The 26,085-nt window shown below is 37.4% G+C and overlaps 1 protein-coding gene across 1 annotated transcript; it reads right to left on the bottom strand.

The window, feature by feature from the left end:
• Positions 1–1,358: 1,358 nt before the first annotated feature.
• Positions 1,359–26,085, bottom strand: LOC133520577 (uncharacterized). The gene is made up of 7 exons (XM_061855086.1): positions 25,544–26,085; positions 21,254–21,383; positions 20,003–20,224; positions 19,278–19,470; positions 18,846–19,072; positions 3,710–3,890; positions 1,359–3,627 (listed from the first exon to the last, which is right to left on the bottom strand). The coding sequence occupies exons 1-7, from the start codon at positions 25,884–25,886 to the stop codon at positions 3,052–3,054; spliced, it is 1,872 nt and encodes a 623-aa protein (XP_061711070.1). The 5' UTR covers positions 25,887–26,085; the 3' UTR covers positions 1,359–3,051.

The following is a 26,085-nucleotide window of genomic DNA, read 5'->3' as shown; positions in this document are numbered from 1 at the left end:
TAGGAGTTCTGGTGACCAACTCCTGACTCCATCATGAGACCCTGGGCCTCATCTAGATCGATGGTGTTCATCAGGGCAAATCTATTGAGCCCAAACACGATGGAGTTATGATGAGTAGATTAGGAGTTCTGGTGACCAGCTCCTGACTCCATCATGAGACCCTGGACCTCATCTAGATTGATGGTGCTCGTCAGGGCAACTCTATTGAACCCAAACACGATGGAGTTATGATGAGTACATTAGGAGTTCTGGTGACCAGCTCCTGACTCCATCATGAGACCCTGGACCTCATCTAGATTGAAGGTGCTCGTCAGGGCAACTCTGTTGAGCCCAAACACGATGGAATTATAATGAGTAGATTAGGAGTTCTAGTGACCAACTCCTGACTCCATCATGAGACCCTGGACCTCATCTAGATCGATGGTGTTCGTCAGGGCAAATCTTTTGAGCCCAAACACGATGGGATTATAATTAGTAGATTAGGAGTTCTGGTGACCAACTCCTGACTCCATCATGAGAACTTGGACTTCATCCGGGTCAAAAATAATAATGCAAACCCTAACGTAATTTCAAGTGAAAATGCGTTTTTCAGAAAATCGCAGCCAAATAACACTAGACCTTACTCATAGTGTTGTGTTCCTGCCGGTGAGTAAGGTTGCCAGAGCTCAACGAGGGGCGGGAGGGGGTTATGGTCGGCAACGCGCATGTAACTCCTCTGGAGTTGCAGGCGTACATATGCGGGCCGTATGCTTGTTTGCCACCGACTTAGTATTAAAAAAAAGTAACACTGAAAATCCATCAATAAGCGAGTCTGTTTGGCATACTGTAAAAAATGAACTTTTATTAAGATTTTCTAATCGCAGTATATAGCACTTCTCGGAACTCCGTAGCTGATTACGATCGCAACGAATGCCTGACAATCGAGCACAGGTCCGTCCTCTAAGCGCGCTCCGCGCGGACTGAGAGCGGGGCGTCGCTGCTGCGTGATTTATACGTGTTTTAAAAAAATATAAATTTATGGCAATGTAGGTCCCATAGTTACGATTTTTTTTTTATAGGTTAACATAAAGTTACAGTTTGCTACAATATTATTTTTAAAGCAAAATATGCGTACAATTTGCGGAAATAAAATATAATAAAACCCTGTTTTCGCCAAAAAAATGAAGAAAACTCGGAAGGTATTTTATCAGTTTTTTCAAATGAATTTTCGATTGTTAATCATTCCAGCCCCTCGTACGAGATATGTTGAATCAAATTGTAGTCATTCATGTACCAAATGATTCTTTTTTATAGCAAAATTGAGAACCGAAACGCCACATCTCACTGCAAAATTTGGAAAAGACTCCCAAAAAACCTCATTAAAAAAGAGGTTTAAAAGAGAAAATGAAAATTTGAACTGTTGGAGCCCCTAGTTTAGGAAACGATTATTTAAGTACGTTATCAGTTTTTGAATAAATACTAATAGTTACGTCGTAATCTTGAATGAAAAAGGAAGCATTTTACAAAATACGCTCGTCTGTAGGAATAAGGACTCTTAATATCGGAACGTTTTGTCCCCTTATTTCTTTAGACGCATTTTTGTGGATGTACATTCAGCTGATTCGTTTGTTTGCTGCAGATCCCTGGCCACTTTACGTCTATAAAAAATACGTCTAAAAAAATAGGCCGCTGAAAAGTTTTTATATTGACCCACTTTAATATGTGCGTATTTCCTTTTCATTGTATGCTACTAAATATTAACACTTAACTAAGATTCACAGCTCTAAACAGTTACATAACTCTTAAAAATAATAAGCAATAGAAAAATATATTTTTTCGCTGATGCTGCAGCGGTAGAAAATTGTATGCAGTATGTTATTCTGACATAATATACATACCTACATACATATAGGATCTTGCCTATACAGTGTGTAATGATTGTAAGAAAACAGGAATCAAAGTAAATGACGAGAAACTACAATTCTTTTAAAAAGCATTGCATTAGAATCAAACATTAAAGCCCACAAAGGGCATAAAAGATTATAGTCTGTACTGTGAACTCGGTGCAACCAATGTATTCATAAGTTCTCACACTTCTCACTAACATTCAATTTGTTTCTATGATATTAATTTTACTAAAAAAAGCAATTGAAATTTTATGAATAAGGATAAAATGACGAAAAGGATATAATGAAGATAATATGGTGAGAAATCTACTCTCTTCATTCGACCTAAACGATATGGTGATGGAGTTATACCGATTTTCTGACCGAACGAGCGAGAAGCGTCTCCGTTTCAGTTTGGGCGTAATTGCTTTCATATGTCAGCTCGCCCGTTCTCCTCAGCGCATCGTGTTTCTTACCCGATTCTCGTGAAATTTTGTGTGCGGGTTCGGTAATTAGGTATATGAATTTTTAGTGCTCCGTACTATACTTTCCCCCTTATTCATATACGTGTACTAAAGTTACGATGCCGCTGAACATCGTTTGTCCCTTTCCGACGTATTGGTATGATGGAAAGGGACAAACGATGATCAGCGGCATCGTAACTTTAATACGCGTTTATAAATAAGGGGGATTATGTTTTGTTGATTAGTTTTTAATATATATATTTTTATTGCAGAAAATTTTCATTTATTCAGTTTCAGGTTGTGACTGCACTTGTTCATATTCTAATCTAAGTTCCCAGGACAGACTAGAAATGAAATTATTATTGAATGTTTTAATACTGTACGAGATAAAGTAGCACACTGCAATGTGCCAATACACTGTGATCTGGAGGTAGTCGACAGATTTAAACCATATAATTATTTATGACGGCATACGAGTAAATAATCAACATACGTCGTACTCCGTCGTCTTTTCCTTCTAAGTTCTAATTGGTATACTAGTGTTTTTTCAATCAAATCATTTTAGTACATAAGTACTCTCTGTAAGCATCTGGTTAAAATCTGACGTTTATCTCGGGTCAGCTGCATTCAATAACTAAAGAAAAATAACAACAAGTAAATAATCACGCAAACATTAGTATGTTTGCGAGAAGGATAGTAGGTAATAAGATTGTGACGGAACATTAAACCTTGAGCTTCTTGGGCGGGCGCAGCGCGTACTGCAGCGGCAGCGCGCGCTTTTCGGCGGCGGCGGGCGCGCGGCGTAGCATGCGGCGGTTCAACTCCGCGTCCACCTTGCGAGCCAACTCTAGATCCTTCTTCTCCTGCTCCATCTGTTTCACAATTCTGAGTTGTTCTTCAAACATTTGTTTAACATCGCAATGCTGCAATGGACTAGATAAATTCTTTACAGCTAAATTAACTTTATTGTTATTTGCAGAGTCTGAATTGAATGGTGGGCTATTTAGTTCTTTCTTAACACTATTTTTCTTAGATTCGCTTCTCAAGTACGGTTTTCTTTCAGAAACGACTTGTCTAGCTTTCGCTTTGGCCTTTTTAGATGTTTCATTTTCAGCTTTTGAAATACTTCCCATAGACCTTGTCCGCCGCAAACTTGTTTCTTTGTCCAATTTGTCGATGCTATCGACTTGTACGCAGTGTTTACTTTTTGTCGCTAAATTTCTTCTAGTTACTGCTTCAGGGACAGCATTTCCCGTCGTGCTTTCCTTTGCCTTTGTTTTAGACTGATTTATAAGACCCTGGAAAATACGCAAGGAACACCTTATTTTACGTTATAAATAATAATAATTAGTACCTTAGTAATTTGTGAGAAGTACCAACCTTAGTGAGTGCTATGACAAATGCCGAAGGCAAATTATGCTCCAGGGAGTGCTTGCGCAGGAGACACAGGCCTTCAACGTATTGCATTTGAGTGGGTGCTTCTTTGTGCACCAATGCGGTCTCTGGTTTCTCCACGCGAATAACGGGCACACGCAGCGGCAACCCTCTCTTTGCATTATAACTGCAGGAAAATGCACCATGTAATATGTATGTAATATAAAAAAATACTTTGGTCTTCATGATAGCTTTTTTACGTTCCATACATGTAGAAAATTATTGTACCTATGATAATTTGGGACTATTAATGTCTGCATAGTAAACCATGAATAGTATATTAGTACCTGGGCGACCGAGCTTTGCTCGGTTATAACTATTTATTGTAATATGGTGGTGTATAGGTGATAATCTACATAAACTTAAAAAGTAAAATGTGAACTGACAATTATTATTATTTACAATCGATTTTAACCTTACAGTACAGCACTTGTGACAGAGTAACGCCATCTATTGTCAATTTCTCTTATTACATAGGTCATTTTTAGGGTTCCGTAGCCAAATGGCATAAAACGGAACCCTTATAGTTTCGCCATGTCTGTCTGTCTGTCTGTCTGTCTGTCCGAGGCTTTGCTCCGTCGTCGTTAGTGCTAGAAAGATGAAATTTGGCATGGCTATATAAATCAATAAAGCCGACAAAGTCGTACAATAAAATCTAAAAATTTAATTTTTTTTAGGGTACCTTCCCTACACGTAAAGTGGGAGTGAAATTTTTTTTTGCTTTAACCCTAGTGTGGGGTATCGTTGGAAAGGTCTTTCAAAACTAATGGGGGTTTTCAAGAAACATTTTTTGATAAAGTGAATATATTCGGAGTTAATCGCTCCGAAAGAAAAAAATAATGTGTCCCCCCCCCCCCCCTCTAACTTTTGAACCATAGGTCCAAAAAATATGAAAAAAATCGTGGAAGTAGAGCTTAAGAAAGACATTAAATGAAAACTGTAGCGGACATGATCAGTTTAGCTGTTTTTGAGTTATCGCAAAAAGTTTTCCCTTCATAGTAAAAAGACTTATTTTAATTAGGTACTAATTATGCAAATTTGCTTATTTGTTTAACTCAGGTGAAAGGTACCGTTTCATCCCTTGGTTAACAATTTACTATACTTTAAGCTCCAGCAGTTTAGCTTATTGTGACGGAAGAGTAACTACAGAACCCTACACTGAGCGTGGCCCGACATGCTCTTGGCCGGTTATTTTTACTAAATTAAACTTGTCTAAAACAATAAAAATTAAAAAAATATATACAAACTTGAAACTTGAACTTATAAGATTGCAGAGGCCGGGAAAGGGCAATTCGTGGATGAGCTTCGATTTCGCTTCGCGTCGTCCGACAAAGAAGACGAATCCACGAATTGCTGTTCCTGCCGAGTCATATATAGTGCTTTTCTGCAAACACGCGAGGAAATCAGGTAAAATAATCATCATTTAAACACGAACCAGCACTCAAATCGAACCTGTACATCAATAAAAACCGGCCAAGAGCATGTCGGGCCACGCTCAGTGTAGGGTTCCGTAGTACTCTTCCGTCACAATAAGCTAAACTGGAGCTTAAAGTATAGTAAATTGTTAACCAAGGGATGTAACGGTACCTTTCACGCGAGTTAAACAAATACTACAAATAGGCAAATTTGCATAATCAGTACCTAATTAGGTAAAGTAAGTCTTTTTACTATGAAGGGGGAACTTTTTGCGATAACTCAAAAACAGCTAAACTGACCATGTTCGCTATAGTTTTCATTTAATGTCTTTCTTAAGCTCTACTTCCACGATTTTTTTCATAATTTTTGGACCTATGGTTCAAAAGTTAGAGGGGGGGGGGGGGGGGACACTATTTTTTTTTCTTTCGGAGCGATTATCTCTATAGGAGGTACTTTCGGATATGCAGATGACACTACGGTTGTTGAAAGCTACATACCCAATTCACGAGCTAGTGGAGCCCAAATACAGTCACTCAGAGAGGCTATGGTCGAACGCATGAACGTATCACTGAAGGCAGTGTCCGATTGGGGTGAAGCCAATTTGGTCTCGTTCAATGGTAGTAAGACCCAGGCGTGTCTTATCTCCGCTAAACGGAGTCCATTCCATCTGACTCCTACTTTCCGAAATGTATCCCTTCAGATAACCGACCATCTTGAGCTTCTCGGAATCTCGCTAACTTCGAAACTCAACTTCGGCCCGCACATCGAGTCGAAAGCACAGTTAGCAGCAAAAAAGCTGGGCATCCTCAACAAGGTGAGGCAGTATTTTACACCTAGGCAGCTGCTCAACCTTTACCAAGCACAAGTCCGATCGTGTGTGGAATACTGTTCACATCTGTGGGATGGTTCAGCCAAATACCAGCTTAAGGCGAGAGGAGAGCCAAGAGAATTATTAATGACGACGATTTGACGAATGCTCGACTTCAAAGTCTGGAGCATCGTCGCAAGGTTGCCAGCCTAACGATCTTTTATAGGATACATTTCGGAGAGTGTGCTGAGGAATTGCACAACCTTATTCCTCCGTCCCCATTTCATCATCGGACTACCAGACAATCGGCACTTCGGCATCGCTTCATGGTAGGTATTCCACAAATACGCACGAAGCGTTTCGCTTCAACATTCCTTATGCGAACTGCCAAGGAGTGGAATGCCCTGCCCGAGTCTGTGTTTCCGTATGAGTACAATCTGAATCTCTTCAAGGCTAGAGTAAATAGGTATCTCATAGGTAAGCGTGTTCCACCGTAGACCGCATCATCACTTACCATCAGGTGTGATCGTCGATCGCCTGCCTATCCTCCATAAAAAAAAAAAAACCATTTGCTTACCGGAAGTATTTGAACAAATTCGTAAAACTAACCAGCGACGAAGAATCATTCTTAATCATGACAATGCCAGCTGTCATACGTCACGCGAAACAACTCTATTTTTGGAAGGTCAAAATGTGGAATTAACGGGTCATCCGCCGTACAGCCCTGACTTAGCACCCAATGATTATTATTGATTTCCCAATTTAAAAAATAAATTACGCGGTCAACGATTTTCGACCGCTGAAGATGCTGTCGACGCATTCAAACAACACGTTATGGAGGTACCTCAGGCGGAGTGATAGAAGTGCTTCAAAAATTGGTTCACACGAATGCAAAAGTGCATAGATCATCAAGGGGAATACTTTGAAAAACAATAAAACCATTTTCAGCCGTGTACGTTTGTTTTTTTGTTTCCGGATATATAAGTAGCAACCCTCGTACTATACTAGCATTCGTTTTTACACGTGAAGCAATCTTTTCTTTATTCCATGGCGATGAATTTAAGAATTGTTGATTCTAAACCGGTTAAAACCGGTTTCGGTTTATTTTGTGGTAAAACCGAAGAAAAAACCGGTTTTGAAAAACCTCCGGTTTTTGCATTCCCTAAATGTTACCCCCTACTGTAATTGGGTATAATGGTAGGTATTCTTACCACTGTCAGGATCAAGGTAATAGAATACTTAGAATAATCGATAAGGATGGATTAACTGACTTCTATACAAGTTTTCAAGTGATTACTTTGCATTGAAAACTAATAAATAACACAATCGCATTACATAAATTACATTACAGTTAAAATCATTTAACATTGACGCTATTATATTGCAATTTAGGTCGTTTAGTTAAATAAATATCGTTTCGGTTATACAGCGGTCAGTAGCTCCTAAAACTGGTTTTTAACCGAACTTAATAAGTCTCTGCCAAGAGCGTGTCGGGCCACGCTCAGTGTGGGATTCCCATCTCGGTCACAATACAGATGATAGTTTAGATGCTGTTTTAATTTTAAAAAACCGTCAGCCGGTTGTATCGCGGTGAAAAGACCGTCAGCTGTGCTGACCACTTTATGTGCAGCAAAGTATGCGTAATTAGTAAATTGCGTAGTCCGTTGATAGCTAATCAGGCTTTAACGCCTGATGAAATGCTATATGCAAAGTTTCATGATTTGTTATTGCTATCATAAAGAGGTATAGCGTTTATTTTTACATGTTCATACGACCAGCTGATGTTCTTTGACCGCGATATAACCGGCTGTTTTTTTTATTAACAATAGCATCTGAATTCTGAACTATCATTTGGCAAAGTATCAAACGAGAGGCGATGACAATTTTTTGTTTTATTTTACGTGTTTCGATGGCTGCCATTCCTCAACCCACCAACGGAGCGGCAGCTGACGTCCACGAGGGTTCATCATACCTAGCCATTAACCACTACACGAGTTTTCGGCCGGGAGGCGATTGGTTATGGAAATCTATTCCTGGCTCGCGGTTTAATTGTAAACTGTCTTTAATTCTATAGTATCTACGAGTATAGATGAATATGTGTACGGTGTTTAGAAACTTGGAAGATGTTTTACCGTTTCATAAACTAGAAAACAATTTTAAAATTACCAATAAGTGTAATTTAGTTAGACCCAAATTGAATACCGATCTAGATTCGCCCAATCTAATCAAAAAATATTACATGCAGTCTGTAGAAAGCGAAAGAGATATTTATTACAATATAATTTTAACACAATCTGTTAATCAGTAAATATAGTCCGTTTTCTATTGGGAAACAGTATAACATTTTTGAGTACAGCCATGCCATTTGTTACGAATGTTATACACGTCCACCTATAAGCCCAAAACGCCCGGTAGCCAGTTTGAACTCCGCGACTGGTTTCAAAGTACAGAGCTCCCGCACTGAGAGAAAAAATATTGTTCGAATTAAAAACCTGATATCTAAAAGACGGGAATTGCAAAGTCTATTAATTTTTACAATGTTTTTCTAGGCGATAGTAAATATTATAATTTCAAGAAAATTTTATTAATTTCATAGTTTAGGAAATACAAAACGGTTTTACTTAATCGTGAAATTAATATTCTTTACTCGGAATAACAGAGTTGTACAAATTCTATAAAACTTTCCTTGGGTTTATAAATCGTGTACTGTCTCCAGTGCGTAAAGATTACTAGATAATACAAAAAGGATTTATTAAAGTTGGTGGCTACAAATGAGTATTAATCGTATTAATAAATAAAAGTCAATACTAATTTCTAACAAATCCCTTTCTTATTCTTTTTTTTTTATAGCCTACATTGTGTCCCACTGCTGGGCAAAGGCCTCCCCTGTTTTCCGCCACTCGTCACGGCTTTGTGCATGCTCCCGCCAGTCGCCACGAAATGAGTCCAGGTCGTCTCGCCATCTCGTTTTTGGCCTTCCTCTGCCTCGGGTGATCTGCGGTGCCCATTCGGTCGCTATTTTGGCCCATCTGTCCGGGTGCATCCTACAGATGTGCCCCGCCCAATCCCATTTGAGCTTGGCAGCCTTCACACCCACATCTGCGATACCTGTTTTGGAGCGCAGCTCTGTGTTCCTTATCCGATCGATTCTACGGACTCCGAGTATGCTCCGCTCCATTGCTCGCAGGCAAATCTTGAGTCGGGACTTTTGAGCTTCTGTTAATGACCAAGTTTGGGCGCCGTAGGTTAAGATAGGCAGGATACACATGTCAAAAAGTTTGCGTTTTAGTGTTCGTGGAAGGTTGCCCTTCCTTAACGCCTTCATGGACCAGAATCTCTTCCAGGCGTTTTCGATGCGTCGATCGACTTCCTTGGACTGCCTGTTATCGAAGGATGCTATCTGGCCCAGATAGGTGTATTCATCAACATATTGTATATCCTGCCCATCTACCGTGACCCCACGTTTCGCGCCATTGGTCATTAACTGGGTTTTTGTCCTGTTCATTTCGAGTCCGACTTCAAGACTTGCCGTGCTAAGGTCTTGTAGCATTTCCTTTAGATGGGGTGCAGTGCGGGAGAATAAGACAATGTCGTCGGCGAAACGCAGGTTTGTCAACCTTTTTTCGCCGACGTCAATGCCCATTGTTTCCCATTTGGTCGCCAGCTTCTGGAAGATTTCCTGTAGGCAAGAGGTAAACAACTTTGGAGACAGCGGGTCACCCTGTTTGACTCCTTTTTGGATGCAGAATTTAGGACCGGGAACATGCAGTTTCATACTTGCAGTACTTTTGTGGTAGATGCCTTCAATGAGCTCAACATAAGTGTTATTGATTTGTTGTTCACGCATAGCAGAAAATACAGCAGAGTGTTTAACACTTTCAAACGCCTTACTGTAATCCACAAATGCAAGGTAGAGTGGTATTTTGAACTCATTGACCTTCTCTATTATTTGATTGACGGTGTGTAGGTGGTCTGTTGTGGAGAAACTGGGTCGAAAGCCAGCTTGTTCTGGGGGTTGGTGTTTGTCAAGCAGTGAGGCAATGCGATTTTCGATGACTTTGCTAAATAATTTTCAAAGCTTCAGTCGTTACACCATCTTCTCCTGGGCTCTTCTGGTATTTTAAACTCTTGAGAGCAGCATTGACCTCATGACCTGTTATGGGAGGGATGGTGTTTGGACATATATAGTTATCACTCGTCGACGAGGCAGATGGATTTGAATACAGCGATGAATAAAAGTTAGTACAGATTTCGGTAACTTTGTCTCTGTTGCTGTATTTTCTTCCATCTACATCTCGTAAACTTATGATTTTCCATTTCTTAATCCATTTTTTGCGGATCTGAGGGAGGCATGAGTCTCTATGGCTATTTTTACTAATTTTGTATTGAAGTCTCTTACGTCTTTTCGTATGTTTTACTTGTCTGTCTAGAAATGAGTATAGATTGCTATTATGTTTGTTCCTTTCTCTGTTCTCTATTAATTTTACAGTGGATTGTCTTAGTTTATTGTTGTGTCTTCTGGGTTGTTTTATTTTATTACTTGCTATTTTAACGCAGTCTTTAATTTTATTATACTGTGCTTGTACATCTGCGTCTTTTTCGAGAAGGCTAAACTGATTACTAAGTTTCAAATTTAATTGGTCTTTGTTTGAAATAAGGGTGTCTTTGTTTGAAATAAGGGTATCTTTGTCGAGGCGCCTTATTTGTTTTTTGAAGAGCTGTTGCCTGTAAATTTTCGTGTTGAATCTTAGTTTTACTCTTAACGGTCTGTGGTCGGAACTAAACTGTAGTTGGTTGATAACAGATACGTCTTTGACTATGTAGCTATCGGATGATAAAATGTAATCTATTTCATTATTAATGTTTCCGGCAGGTGATACCCATGTCCAACGACGATGCGGTTTTTTGTAAAAGAATGTGTTGCAGATTTTTAAGGTTTGCCCAAAGGCGAACTGAATAAGGCGAGCGCCACGCTCGTTCCGACTACCGAGTCCGTGTGGACCAATCACATCGTCGTTATCCAGTTCTCTTTTTATACCGACCTTTGCGTTAAAGTCGCCGAGGACCATGTTCCACGTTCCTCGGTTTTCTTCACACGCTGTGTTAAGAAGGTTACTTATTCTTATGTACACATTATTATCAGTAGTCATAAACATTGGAGAACGCTTAATATACCTAACATTCTTGGAGTAGAATGTTAAACAAGTGTCATATATTACATAACATACATACTAAACTCACATCTGTATTTTCAAAAGGGGTAGGCCGAGCACATACTGCTACTAGTTTCAGTGTCACTTCCAGCAATTAAGGGGTATCAACAAAACAATAACGAACTTGTGATATTGCACCAAGTGACAGTTTGCCAGCCCATCGCCCATGCACAACACACTTGAAACCATATCCCATAGTCGACTCCTACGACACCCACGGGAGGAAAGAGGGAGGGGAAATTCTTAACCCGACACCACACGGGTAACACTAACTACTTATTACGTAAATCTCTGTACAATCTAAAAGCATATAATATTGAATAAATATTTGACGTAAGAGAAAAAGCGATTTAACAAAATATTTCGATAGTCTTAACGACGCAAAGTCCGACTATTGGGGGAGAGGGACAGAAGAGCGAAGCTCCCTACGAGAGGAGCTCGGAGGGCAAAGCCCCTCGATAGCAGCCCCGATATCTTCCTAAACCTTCCTTAAACCTTCCAATTTCTATTATACCTAATAGGTATTACTTATTTATTTTGCAATTATGAAGTATCATAGCAGCATACCTAGAAATCGAATGATTTTATGATTACTTGTCTACTGTTTTATTTTTCAATAATTATGAATGTCAGAATGGCGGGTGTACCTAAATAAAATTAAATGAAAACCATACCATATTTTTGTACCTAATTTGTACTATTTAGTACCTCCTTTAAAAAAAATTGTACCTCACGGTACTTAAAGTTATCACCAAAAAACAGGCCACCCGCCATCCTGACAGGCAGAATGGCGGGTGTACTTTATTACGCTATGTTCCCGTGGTTATTGATAAATTCTATAAAAGCCAAATTTTTGTACCTTTTTTGTACCTTCATATTCAATTATAATACGAGTCATTTTATTTTTGGTTCCAAGTTTTACTCATTTTATATTTTGCTTGCTATTACAATTTTGCAGGCGTTATAATTTTTCAAATTATCGATGCCGTCCACAACAACGCCGTCCTCGGAACGTCGGACATAAACATAAAACTTAATACGTGATTAAGTCCCGTTTATATTAGTTAATAACTTATACATGGAGATATAAGGGAGTTAAGAGTGACATAGAAAGATGCTCGCAATTTGAGAACTTCGGCGTTCGCGATAGGCTCGACTCTAACAAGCTCCATAATACTATCGTTAGAAAAAGATAATATGTTTCTCTCTAATATATATTACGCTCCATTGACAAGCGCCTTCGTTAAAAACTATAATAAATGGGCGGAGTGGACCGCGACCCTGGTTCTGTCAGCATATCTGTCTGTCTCTCTCTCTCTCTCTCTCTTACTCATACCTGTGTTTTTGACAGAAGTTACGGCAGACCACCTTCCTCAAGATCGATGATAGTAGCGGTCCGGTACGCCTATCAGTAACAGCTTTAAGGACGACTAAATTAAGTAAGACTTTGTGAAGCGTTTTACACAAGAGAATAAACTATATCCATCCCTTTTCAGGGGCCATAATACTAGGACACCAAAAAGACAGTAAGATTCTCTCTGACTATGCACGAATGAGAAAAGATCTTGGCCAAACTATATATTCCACGTTATCCTAATATCCCAGATACATATAACTCATGGTCACCCTAATTAGAAAGAGATGCAACCTTGACTTCTCATGTGAACACACTTTTTGGCCAATGTAGCCTATCCCGATAATCTTATAAGTCCGTGGCAGCGACACTATCTCAGGGTTAAATAAACTGTTGTCAGGCTTTACCACTTGAAAATTAAAGAGAACAAATAAGCTCTTAAATATGTTTAAGACATTTATTTATTTTTGATTGACAGCAAACAATAGTTGCTAGGTAACAAAATTATAAATAAAGAAAGGTCTTGACAAACAAGGTATATACAACCTTTTTAATGTTGTATTCATGCCTTAACATTATATCCATTTGTAGTGACATCTAGTGATGTAGTGTACATAATCGGAAGTCAACTTTACGCAAAAGCAGGTTTTCTGGAATGAAATAACAGAAATTGCTACCATTTTTACTAACTTCAACAATATTGATAGTGTCCCCCCTGACGCAATCCTTAAAATAATAAACTTTTAGCAGTGACACAATGCAAACCAATCCGTATAGTTTTATATTTTTGTATTAAACTTGGTTTAAAAAAAAATATTACTGTCCGTAACTTCCGAAAGCTCATTTAATGCAGATCATAAAAACATTAAAAATAAATATACACTTAAGTATTTTCAATGTATAATAAAATTATTATTGCACGTACCCAGTTGATGTTTCCGGGCGCGCGCGGGCGTCGCTCGGAGGGGTAAATGATTTCCAACAGCTCCCACAGTAACAGCTAAGATATTCGATGGTTCTGGTGTAGTGCATATCTTGAGCCCAGGCTGCGTAGACAAGATGCCAATCGTTCGGGTTATTCCCACTAGTTATCACCAAGTTGTTACAAGTGGTAACTACTGGGAATTTTTTTCCCACCATTTACCACTGGAGCAACTGGGATAAAAAATCCCACTAGTTACCACCAACTTGGTTTGGTGGTAACAACTGGGGTTTTTTTTCCCAGTAGTTACCACTGATAAAAGGTGGGTTTTTTTTCCCAGTAGTTACCACCAAAATTTGGTTAGCGTTCAATAGTAATAAAAACAGTTTAAATAGAGAGTGCTTTAATCAATAATTAATTAAAAGTTCAATTCATTATAAGTTAATTAATTATTAGTTTAACTATAAGTCGATTAGTGTTTCAGTAAACTGTCTTAAATGTAAAAAAAATCCGTCTGACTGATTTGTTTGTTCATTCGTATAATTGTGACGTTATTTAGTGAAAGGGATTTTATTGTCGATGGCGCTTACGCCATTATCAACAATGCTCCTATATAAATACAACGCTGCGCTACGCAGTGTGGCGTAAGCACCCTTGACAAAAGGTCCAGGTTTCATAGATAACGTCACAATTAATTCAATTTACAATTAATAAGATAAATGTCACATGCTATCCAGGTTGATGGCGAAAAGAAAAAAAACATATAATCCAATAATTAATATAATGTAACAATTCCAAATAAAACAACATAAAATATTTATTATACGTATCAAAAAAATTACAAACAACATTGATTGAATTGCTATCGGCACGTAGCGATTAAAATTTAACACGTCATATAACGCCATGCATGTTGTAGGACTGTTAGAGTCTGGCTGCTGAAATATTACACAATATTTTGGCGGGAATTCCAAAAATTCTTGGGCCGGTCACACTTTGTGTAGTAGGAATTATAGCTTTGATACTAGAAAATATTTTTGATTTTCTGTGCACACGTAAGGTACTTAAGGAAATAAGTTAATATACGTTGATTTGCACTTAAAGACAGCTCACGTAATTTCTACCTCTATTTAAAGTACAAAGACATATATAGACATGTTTCGCCAAGATATTTTTATATCAATTTACTACTAACCAGTCATTCCACTGATTTCTTCTAAATATTAGTTTTCAGTAACTCATTACGTTCCAATGTTTTGATTTTATTGATATTTTCCAGAACTTCTAGTTTATCCGTTTCTTTACACACTTGTCCTTTTTCTTGTTCTTGTTCAAGAGATTCAGGTATTAATAAATTCACGTACTTCAAAGTTATAGGCAAATGTTAGAGCTAGTACTTAAAGTATCAACATATTAATAGAGCTCCAACCTACTAAATTGTTTACGACTTGTAAACATAGCAGTTTTTCGTCATACAACGCTTCACGTCGACTTCGCACATTATCGTAATTATTTATGAGCTTCTAATAATAGTTTGCGGATCTCACTCGGTATAGTCATTATTCATATTATTTAAAGTAAATCCCTTATAAACCGCGAACAATTTGAATGAATGACATAAATTGACATCAGACTTTTAGCTTTTTTTAAATCATAGACAATTGGTGATACAACATGGAAATATCTGTCAACAATATTTGGCTAGCCAGACTATATCGCCAACTGCTGGGCGTGCTCGGCGGACGTGTTGACCGCTCCGACCAACCAGTATAAACGCGTATCTCTGGCGCGCTCTCTTTATTAATGTCTCGGTCACATTACGCTGGTTTGCGCGACAGGCCTGTCCGCCCGCGCTCGCGCGATGACACTTTCACTGTACTGTACTGGCTTACCAGTTGCCAATTCACACAGTACTTACCAACTTTTTTCTTACAAAAAGAAATAAGTTGTTTTGTATTAGAATATATTTTATGCTATTGTGCACTATGTAATAATGTATACTCTACTTAACAATGTATACTACTACTACTACTTGTATTTCTCAATGTAAGTGAATTTTAATATTCTTTAGGAGATATACAAACGTTAATTACTCTCTATTTTTTTGTACTTCTTTAATATTTTTGATCACTTTTAAGGAAGTTTACTGAAACACAAAACGACTTATAATTCTTTATTAAAACACTCTATATTTATACTATACTATTTCTACTGTTTTATTAATATTGAACTTTTTTGTGGTAAAAAAAATTGGTGGTAACTACGGGGAAAAAAATTCCCACCTTTTACCAGTGGTAACTACTGGGAAATAAAAATCCCAGTAGTTACCACCAAACCGAGTTGATGATAACTAGTGGGTTTTTTTTCCAGTAGTTACCAGTGGTAAAAGATGGGAGAAAAATTCCCAGTAGTTACCACTGGTAACAACTTGGTGGTAACTAGTGGGAATAATAACCCAATCGTTCCCGCTCCGTAGCGTAGCGTTGTTATCTCTCTCTATCACTCTTCCATATTAGTGCGACACAGACAGTTGCGTTTCGTTCGCTACAGAGCGTTAACAATTGGCATCTAGTCTACGCAGCCAGGACCGTCAAAAACATTCGGGGATTATGCTGCTAATGTATTTTCATCCTTTCTGATTAGAAAAAAATCTAATGTTGAAAGACTGGGCCTGGTTTGGGATACATACATGAAACACAATCTTATATACTGTCCGAAGGCTCATTTAATGCAGATTCTAACAGTAAATATAAATTTGACCATTTTCAATGTAAAATACAATATTGGAAGTACTGCGACGTTTGTCAGCGTAGCGTAGGGGACGGAAAAAAGACCGTAGAAGTTTTCATAATATCTATAAATTAAAGTACTTACAATAATATCATAATATTCATAATTGTAATAGATATTCTTTTATTTATCTTTCTTCTTAGGTTAGGATTTTTACAATATGTATATAAAAGTAAAATATAAGAACACAAAACAGTTTAAAAGATATAAACACATTATTAAAAAAACCTAACCTATTGATATTCTTTTATTTATTATTTATTATGTAAAACAAATGTATTTTTCTCTCTTTACCTATGTCTTTCTTCTTTTTAATTTTATTCTATCTGTGCCTTGCGGTTATATCGGCGGTTAAGAAGTAGCCTAATGTGTTAATTCAGGGTGTCAGCCATATCAAATTTATCAAAATTGTTCTAGCCACTTGAGTGTGAAAAAGTAACAAACATACACACTCGTAAACTTTCGCCTTTATAATATTAGTGTGATTTGGAAAGAGAATCATTTCTTTAGTATGAAATGTTATAGTAAATCTTGTCAAGAAATTGATTTGGGTACTAATAGTAATAAGTCTAGTTACCTAAACATGAAGCTATTGTGTGATATGCCACGTATTGATGATTTCGTCCTGTTCCGATGTGTTTGTTGGCCTTGGATGTTTTTCTAGGCCTTCTAGCTTTGGAACACAAGATATGGCTAGTACAACGACATCTGTGCCGACTGTTTTTAACATTATTTTGGAGTGTCTTTTCAGCAGAGCATCAGCAAGATTGAAGCATGATCCGTGTGTCGGTTTTTCGTGATTGCACGGTGTCACATTTTCAGTCGAAGTGGTTTTATTCAGAGCTTCGTCACCGTCAGTTATGTTGAACTCTTTACCCATTGGAACTCTATGTGTGAGTAACAATGTGACGACAAAAGATGGTGTAACTCTTCTTTGTTTGATCCCTCACAAAGAAAGTTAGCCCATCCTTTCGGAATCCTTGTATGTTCGCCAACTACGTTGGCCAGAATCTTGTTTTTCTCGAGTTTTATTCTTGAGACTGTCTTTCTTGTACGAGGGCTAATCCAAAAGTTGTTAGTTGCTCCGGCACTACTCATGCGATTAAAACTTTTCAGTACTCATTAAAGTGGTGTAAATTCATTTTTAGAAAACGCTTATTTTTTATTTTATTTTATTTTTTCCTCGATGCGTCGAAGCCTAACCATCAGTCATGAAAATCAGTAATCAAGACTCCATATGTCCTGTCATTTTATAGACAGTTTTTGTAAAAAAAAAAAAAATTTTTTAGGTGCTACTAATGACGAAACTTGGCCGTTTTTTTTGATTGAGTAAATATTATTATGAATTAATAGGTGTCAACAATGAGTCCTTTCCTTAAAAGTAAAATTTTCTGATATTTATAAAAAGTGTATAAATACATATAACATTACGAATTGCTTAGAAAAAACGGCAACTCCATTTAAAACAGCTTTCATTTAAAAATATATAATAAAAAAACTGTTGGTATTAATTTAAAAAAAATGATGGCCATAAGTAGCATTGAAATATCCCTCACAATAGTATATTTTATCGCATGAGTAAAGCCGGATATATCCCAAACATTAGATAGCTCTCTAATCAGAAAGGATGAAAACACATTGGCAGCATAATCCCCGAATGTTTTTGACGGCCCTGGGCTCAAGATATGCGCTACAGCCGAACCATCTAATATCTTAGCTGTTACTGTGAGAGTTGTTGGAAATCATTTACCCCGCCGAGCGACGCCCGCATGCCACCCGCAAAAATCAAGAAGGTACGTGCAATAATTATTTTATTTTACATTGAAAATAGTTAAATGTATATATACGTATAAGGTTTTTTTTTTATACTACGTCGGTGGCAAACAAGCATACGGCCCGCCTGATGGTAAGCAGTCTCCGTAGCCTATGTACGCCTGCAACTCCAGGGGAGTTACATGCGCGTTGCCGACCGCAAGATGACATTCACAATGCCCATACCTCTCTTTTGGACGTAGTTTAAGGACGTACCCGGGTCCAAAATTTTTGTATGATCTGCATTAAATGGGCTTTCGAGCAGTATTTTTTATAAACCAAGTTTAATATAAAACTATTCGGATTTGTTTGCATTGTGTCACTACTAAAAGTTTATTTGTGTAAGGATTGCGTCATATTTTGCTATGGAACCCTAAAAAACTGGTATGGGGAAATTGGGGAATGAATTGGGCATCATCTAGTTACCTGATAACGAAACCGAACTTGACTCAAAGGTCCAAACTAATCCGTCAGATTTTTTTTCTGAGCGCCGGGAGCTCTGTACTTTGAAACCAGTCGCGGAGTTCAAACTGACTACCGGGCGTTTTGGGCTTCGGTGGACGTGTATAACATTCGTACCAAATGGCATTGCTGTACTCAAAATTGTATATCTCTCCATACAAGCATTCCCAATAGAAAACGGACTAATAAGAGCGTTTGTAGATAAATTAAAATATCTCAACTGCTTAGCTACTTCGGCTGATGAATTTAAGCCTGCAAGACTTGTATTTTACTGTCATACAAACGGAGCATACAATTATACGAACCTTGTTGCTGTTGTTCCTTGCACTGGCTTAAAATAACAGAGCTCTTGCCTCATGGAGTCAACACTGCCGCTCGCAACACTGCGTTTATCCAACGTATTCATTTTATGTTGTAGAATCCCAGTGTAAGGCAAAGATACAGGCAAAGACTGTGTTGCATTTAGTGTTCTATCCGGATCTTTTTCATCAGTAGTAAATGAGTTATTTGCGTGAGGTAGTAAGTCGGTTTTCTGGAAAGAAAATCAATATTTTTATGTATGTATAGCGTCTATTAAATTTGTCATAAAGAGGGTATTCCACCAGTGTGCCACACTATGTGGCAGAAGCATTTTTGTACTGAATATGCTTGTGCCGCACACTGGTGGAATCCCATCTTAACACTGAGTAACTAACTTTCAATACTAGAAAGAGTATAATATATTTTCCACTATATACCTTTGTTTTACTGTTGTCACCATTCTCTTTATTCCAAATTCCTGAAATATTTCTAATTTTCTTATCTAGAATGTTTTTGAGAAATTTGCTGTAACTGGGCACCATTTCAGGAGATCCCCGAGTTTCGGTTTTAACTGGTGCGAAATCAGAACTGTTGCTGCTATTAGTGCTGTCATCAATTAACAGTGGATTACTGGAAATTATGAAAAAATGCATAAATACATAATGTTTTGATCTTTTCAATTTCCACTATACCACTATAGGCAATAGAGGCAGGAGGCAGTAGTTACAGTAGCGCCAATAATCTCAAGGAAAACAGGAGGCCTTGCCAAGGTGAAAAAAGTAAAAATGTATGGGATGACAGAGACTACGAAACGTCACGTGACTATTTCCATATATTATTTAAACTTCGATTGACGTTTTTATCACATATTGTCATATTGCATTTAAATATCAATTGAAAAAATAAATTTCACGAGTAGAAGCTTCAAATTCCTGACTCTGAAAGATGCACGTGGCGACGGTGGGACACATTTACAAAGCCAAGCTAACTCGACGGCGATTTTGGTAGCACAGACTGTCAAAGTGTTATTTTTAACGACACTTCTGATTGGCTCTAAGACCTAGATAGAGATAGTAATACTTTACATACATACAACTTCTAAAACAGTAGCAGAAAACGCTATATTAAAATAGAGATCAGATCAGAGGAAGGGAAAACTCACACTTTGTAACTTGTAGATGTCTTAGTTAAAAATGCTTCTATTTTTGCTGTTTTTAATCTGGGTTTAGCAGGAGCCAATGTATGACGGTGTCTATTAGCGGGGGCCACTCTTTTACTATGTTCTTTATTATTTTCTTCTTGCACTTTTTTGGCCAATATTTCATCTTGCTTTAGAATTCCTAGATACTTCTTATGGGTTTCATCCTCTTCTTCCTGGATCTTCCTATAATAATAAAATGTAATATAAACTTTAACTGGCCTCGTAAGTAATAATTATAATGTATTAAAAAAGACCTGACAATAACATAAAGGCAGCGGTAGAGAGCTATTTTAATAGCAAAGATTTTGTAAATATTTACTTTTTGGAAGTAAAATAAAAAATAAAATAAAATAGCCTTGATTTACAGAACAAAGAACAGTAGCACATTATCTCTCTATTATCTCCCATCTTTTGTAATCTTTGTCTGCTTGCCCTTCGGCAAAGGCCTCCTCCAACCTTCTCCACTCTCTCCGATCTATTGCCACTCTGCTCCAGGTACGGCCAGCTACCTGCGCGATGTCATCATCCCATCTCATTAGAGGTCTCTTTGCTCCTCTCTCTCCCTCTCTTGGGTACCATTGGGTGACTCGCTAGCTCCATTTTTTTTTTATACTATGTCGGTGGCAAACAAGCATACGGCCTGCCTGATGGTTAGCAGTATCCGTAGCCTATGTACGCCAAATATATGTATATTCCATATAAATATATTTACTTTAATACTCTCTTTCATATTTTTTCCAATGCGGCGTTAAACTTTAGCCGCCTGTAATAGGTACTGTGAAGGTTGGAAACCTTCACAATCTCAACGGCAACGGTTACTTAAATTCAGAACTATCGCCCTGCGAAAGGAATAAAGATCTACAGGCGATTTCATTCTAAAAGTAGCAACGTCTAAGTTACTCGACAGTTGTATTGTGTTGTTTGAAGAAAAAATATATTAGCATCAGAATCTACCTGGAGCGTTTACATTCCCCACCTTAGATAGACCGTAACCCAATTACATGATGGGGGTGCGGGGTACACATTTACATTTGATAGGAATGTTTTTCAGGAAGTGTACTATTGATATTAAAAAATTCGTACTGCAAGATGAAATTGATAGATGTTGAGTTCTTTTGAGATCACGTGTCTTACAATATTATGTACTTATAGTATGAAAATATAACATAGACAATTAATCTTAATAAGATGCTAAAAGTAAGGTGCACAAACTTTATAAGAATTGTGGTTTGTTCAAGTTGCTTCTGCTCCTCCTGTAAGCGCTCTGCTCGTAATCTCTTAAGTTCTGCCTCATACTCTGCTCTTATTTCACCTGGTGCACTAACACATACAGTGGATTGTTCTAGAAAACAAAAATTATATAATTATGATTACTTAAGATACATAATTCCCAATACAGAAATGTATGATAATATTGATAATAAACTAGCTAACACCTAAAAGATGGATTCATGTGCATACATCGAAAACATTTTAAGAAATAGAATATATATATAGACTACTAGCTACTGCTAAAATCATAGTCATTTATGTGCTCCGTTTAACCCATTTCCAGGCCGCACCAATCTATAAGGTTTTCCCAAAAAATCCAAATATATTCCCATTAATCGAGCTTTGATAATTCATTTGAAGACAAGTAACATTTCCTGAAAGTGTAATCTAATTTGAACCTTAAATCGGAATGCTAAAGTTGAAATTCTAATCGCGCGTATCGGGTCGATAAATCGGACTATGCCTGGAAAAGGGTTAAAGAAAAACATGAGTTAAGGTGAATGTGGAGAACACCGGCATATGGAATTTACTGGTGGGAAGACTGGAATAGGGCAGGAACTCTATTATTAATATACAATGTATGTCGATCAGACACAGGAAGAACTTCACATGAGTGGCGCATACGCATACGCCACTCATGTGAAGTTCTTGCATTTGCACACTTAAGTATGTGCAAATGCAAGAGTTGAAAGCGGCAAAAGAGCTTATAGCGGGTATTTGTCACATTGACCTTACAAACTAATATTATAACAGCTTTTGAGCATCACAAATTTAATGTAATTACAACAAACATGAAACAAATCGAAATGAGCTGCACGCAACAAACCATGTCTCATAGGTAGATGTCAGCTGAGACACACCTGAATTCAAAAATATTTCTTGTGATGTAAAAAAACGGTACTTGGCTAACAAACATCAACATAATTAATAGGGGATAGAACGTGGGAAATAACGAGACAGCCTGCTTGTAGAAGGTGTGGTGTTTACAATATCCCTTCTTTTTTAATATTCAGACAATTTCAATGATAAAATTTGTTTTATCGCAAAACCTTACTCTTGCGCTTAGAAAGAGCGCAACGTGCAGTCTTAAAGGTAATTTTCAAGAAACCCTTCAGGTATCCTACCATTGATCTTTATAGAGAGAGTAAAGTGCTGTCGGTACGAAGTCTATTTTTCCGCCAAGTCATTTAAAAAAAACATAAGACCATAACCTTTGATAAAAATAAACGTCGAGTTCGTGTCTGTGGTATACAGAAATTTCGCTTGGCAGTTTCAGGACGTCATGTTGATTACCTTAGTTCTAAATTGTACAATAAGGTTAACGACCTTACAGATATATATGCTCTCACACTAAGAGAATGTAAGCAGAAAGTCACTGACTGGCTACAAACGTTAACTTATAACGAGATTGAGGATTGCCTAGCCTCTCATTATTAAAATATAATTCGAGCAACTCACACACACACACACACACGCACGCACGCACGCACGCACGCACGCACGCACGCACGCACGCACACACACACACACACACACACACACACACACACACACACACACACGAACACACACGAACACACACACACACACACACACACACACACACACACACACGAGCACATTTACAAATTAATCACACTTTCAACTCCTGTGTAACACTAATACACATTGTGATACGTAAATAGTGTTAACTCTTTGTTTATACATATTTTGTATTATTCCGATATTTTTAGTTTTATTTTATTATCAGTTCTGTTGTACACTTGTAGATTTAGTACCAAAACCTATATATTAATATAGGTATACTTAATGTTTTCTCGGGGGTGAGAGCCTGGTGAACTGTAATACAGGTTTATACCTAGTTCAGACTCCAGCCTCTCACAAAGGATCACAATCTCATCTCGAATTTAAATGTTGTTATCATACTGTGAAATTGTTACAAATCCTTTGTGAGCTGATAAATAAAAAAAATAAACATTATTATTAATATTCGGATATTGCGGATAATTTCGGATAAATATAAATGAAACAAAATATTTATTCAAGAAACATAATTCGTAATAAATTGCGCAAAATTCGCAAAAATATGCATGGAGTCCATAATGGCCCAGCATAGGCTATGTTGAATATATATATGAACTATGAAAAAAAAAGTCCGCCCCACGTGACCACCGCCATTCAAGAGGCGGGCACAGATGAGAATGATTTGTATGTAGTGCCTATTCCCATCTGTGCCTGGCAGAGTGTGCTAGAACTCTTCGCTTCACAGACATCTTATTGGATGTTTTTGAGTTTTCTCAGATTGCATTATAAGGCCTCAGATTGCAGAGAAAAAATATAATGATTGCAAGTTTTAGTTTAGTTGTCAATTAGTTTTAGACAAACATCCTGTTTTTATTTACATAGTATTGCATGCATTGCTATAACCGCAACACGCAACCGGAACAGATATTCCTGTTAAAACAGCTTGTGGAAAATAAATGGAATAGAAAAGTGAATGCACAAGACCACACATATGGCAGTGTGTTTAGTGTTGGTAGGAACTCAAGTCTAAATTGAAGAACTCAACTCGTTTTTACGAGACTCAGAACTTAAAAAACTTCTGAGTCTTTTAAGTCCCGTGTCGAGTCCTTTATTGAGTATTTTTTAAGCGCAACTCAAAAGGACTTGAGTCTCCAAATAAAGACTCAGTCAACAATTTTATAGGTTTTACCTAAACTACAGTAAAGGCAATAGGCGATATTGTATGATTTATGTTATGTACATCGATGAATTTTACCAACGCATTTCGAAGTTATTTTAGGAAAAATACTAGTTTTCCGAAAAGGACTCAAGTCTCTACAAAAGGCTCGGGTCTCTAATAAGTTAAAAAGAACTCGTGTTTCATCTTAATTATGTGAGTCTGGAAAACTGAGTAGTCTTAAAGCAGAGGATTCAATGGACTCAAGTCTTAACCAACACTGTGTTGCCAGAGAGGAACTGTATAAAATTCTGCAATAGTTTAAAGTGCAACCAAATTGGTAAAAATTATAACTTTGTGGAGAACTAACAGCCGTATTTGATTTAGTCACTAGTCTTAAGCAAGGAGATACTCTTTCGCCAATGCTGTTCAACTTGGCACTTGTTTGCAAAAACTGTTTATGTATAAAGTGGGTGTAGAGTTGAACGGCAAACATGAGCCCATTGGATATGCTGATCACTTAGAACTATTGGCTCATAATAAAAGGGACCTGAAGGCCTTGGCTAGGATTGTAGAGCAGATAGGAGAGAAGATTGGTAACAGAATCAACCACCAGAAAACAGAATATTTCCTAATGGAAAGCTAAAAGAATATCGGAGTGAAAAGAGAAGACCTAGTAGTCAGAACACCACAAAGGCATTTTAGGTAACTTGGTTGAACAGTAAGTAATACCAACCGAATGGAAGAGGAGATAGATGTTTAAATCCAAACTGCCCTAAGATGCTTGGCAGCGCTCCACTGAGTCCTAGTGTCCAATCTAATCAGTAGACCAAGATTTGGGTCTACAAGACAGTAATTAAACTGATTTTGATGTATGGGTGTAAAGCTTGGTCTCTGGCTTAAAAAGAAGAGAGCAAGCTCTTAGTGGCAGACAGGATTCTGGTGTCTGCCTGGAATATCATTGGCGAGATTATAATCACTGGCGTGGTCATCTGAAGAGAATGGGAGAGGTTCAAGCTGTGAGAAGAGCATCCCAGATACTGCTGGAGTGACAAAGCCATAATAGACCTGTCCACCATCAGAGTACACAACTGGTTTGAAGTGGCACATAGGGCAGAGTGGTGTTCTCTTATGTCAGGGGCCAAGATCATTTGAACTGATAAGAACGGACTGGATGAGGCACTAGATGTGTTTCAAGTAATACTAATTAGATATGCACCAGGTAATCCAAGTATGTATAAACCCTCTTCATGAAGTATTGATTTAAAGATAACATTATGTCGGATACTTAGCACTAATTTAAAATGGCTTAGGGTAACGTCTATGTATTAAAATTCCTGTTATCTAAAACATCCATTTTATTCGGATTTTTGGATTTGTATTATTCAAATATTATCAGTAGTTATTTTAAGCGGGTATTTATTCGGATTGCAAACCCTATGTAGGTGACAGTAGGCAACTGTGAGACAAATAACGTTATTAGCATTATATGGATTTATTAAGAAAACGAAATCACAACAATGTTATAAATAATCAAAGATTGTGCTTACCTTGACTTAAGTTTAAATCTTCACCTTGTAATTTAATATTCACTTCATTCGCGAATTTGTTTTTAATAACGTCCCACAGCTTAATATTAACTATTTTATTTTGTTTTGTTGTGGTTCTTAGCCATGAACCTATTCGCAACCGACATAGGGGACAACACAAAGCATTGTTTTCTATGCTACTTTTAAAGCAGCTCTGGCAAAAGTTATGAAAACATGGTAATGTCACAGGTTCTAAGAGAATGGACTGACAAATAGAGCAAATTACATCTCTCAGTTGAATTTTATCATATTCCAGTAATTTATTTTGAGTTTTGACGAGTCTGTTCTTTGACTTGGCCGCCATTTTTCTTAACTACTTTTTTAATCCATCAGACAGCGAACAGTATGTCATACCATAGAGTATGTCATAATGGCGTTTCTGATTTTCCATTCTAGATAACTTCAAGTAAATAAAAGAGTAAAGTAAGTATATATAAATTACAGAAATAAAATTGAATATAATAGGCAGTGTAATTTTATTTTTATAAGTAATATTTTTCTCT

Source organism: Cydia pomonella, chromosome 1 (genome assembly GCF_033807575.1).
Source record: "Cydia pomonella isolate Wapato2018A chromosome 1, ilCydPomo1, whole genome shotgun sequence".
Taxonomy (NCBI): Eukaryota; Metazoa; Arthropoda; class Insecta; order Lepidoptera; family Tortricidae; genus Cydia; species Cydia pomonella.
This window is presented reverse-complemented; position numbering and strand designations above follow the sequence as displayed.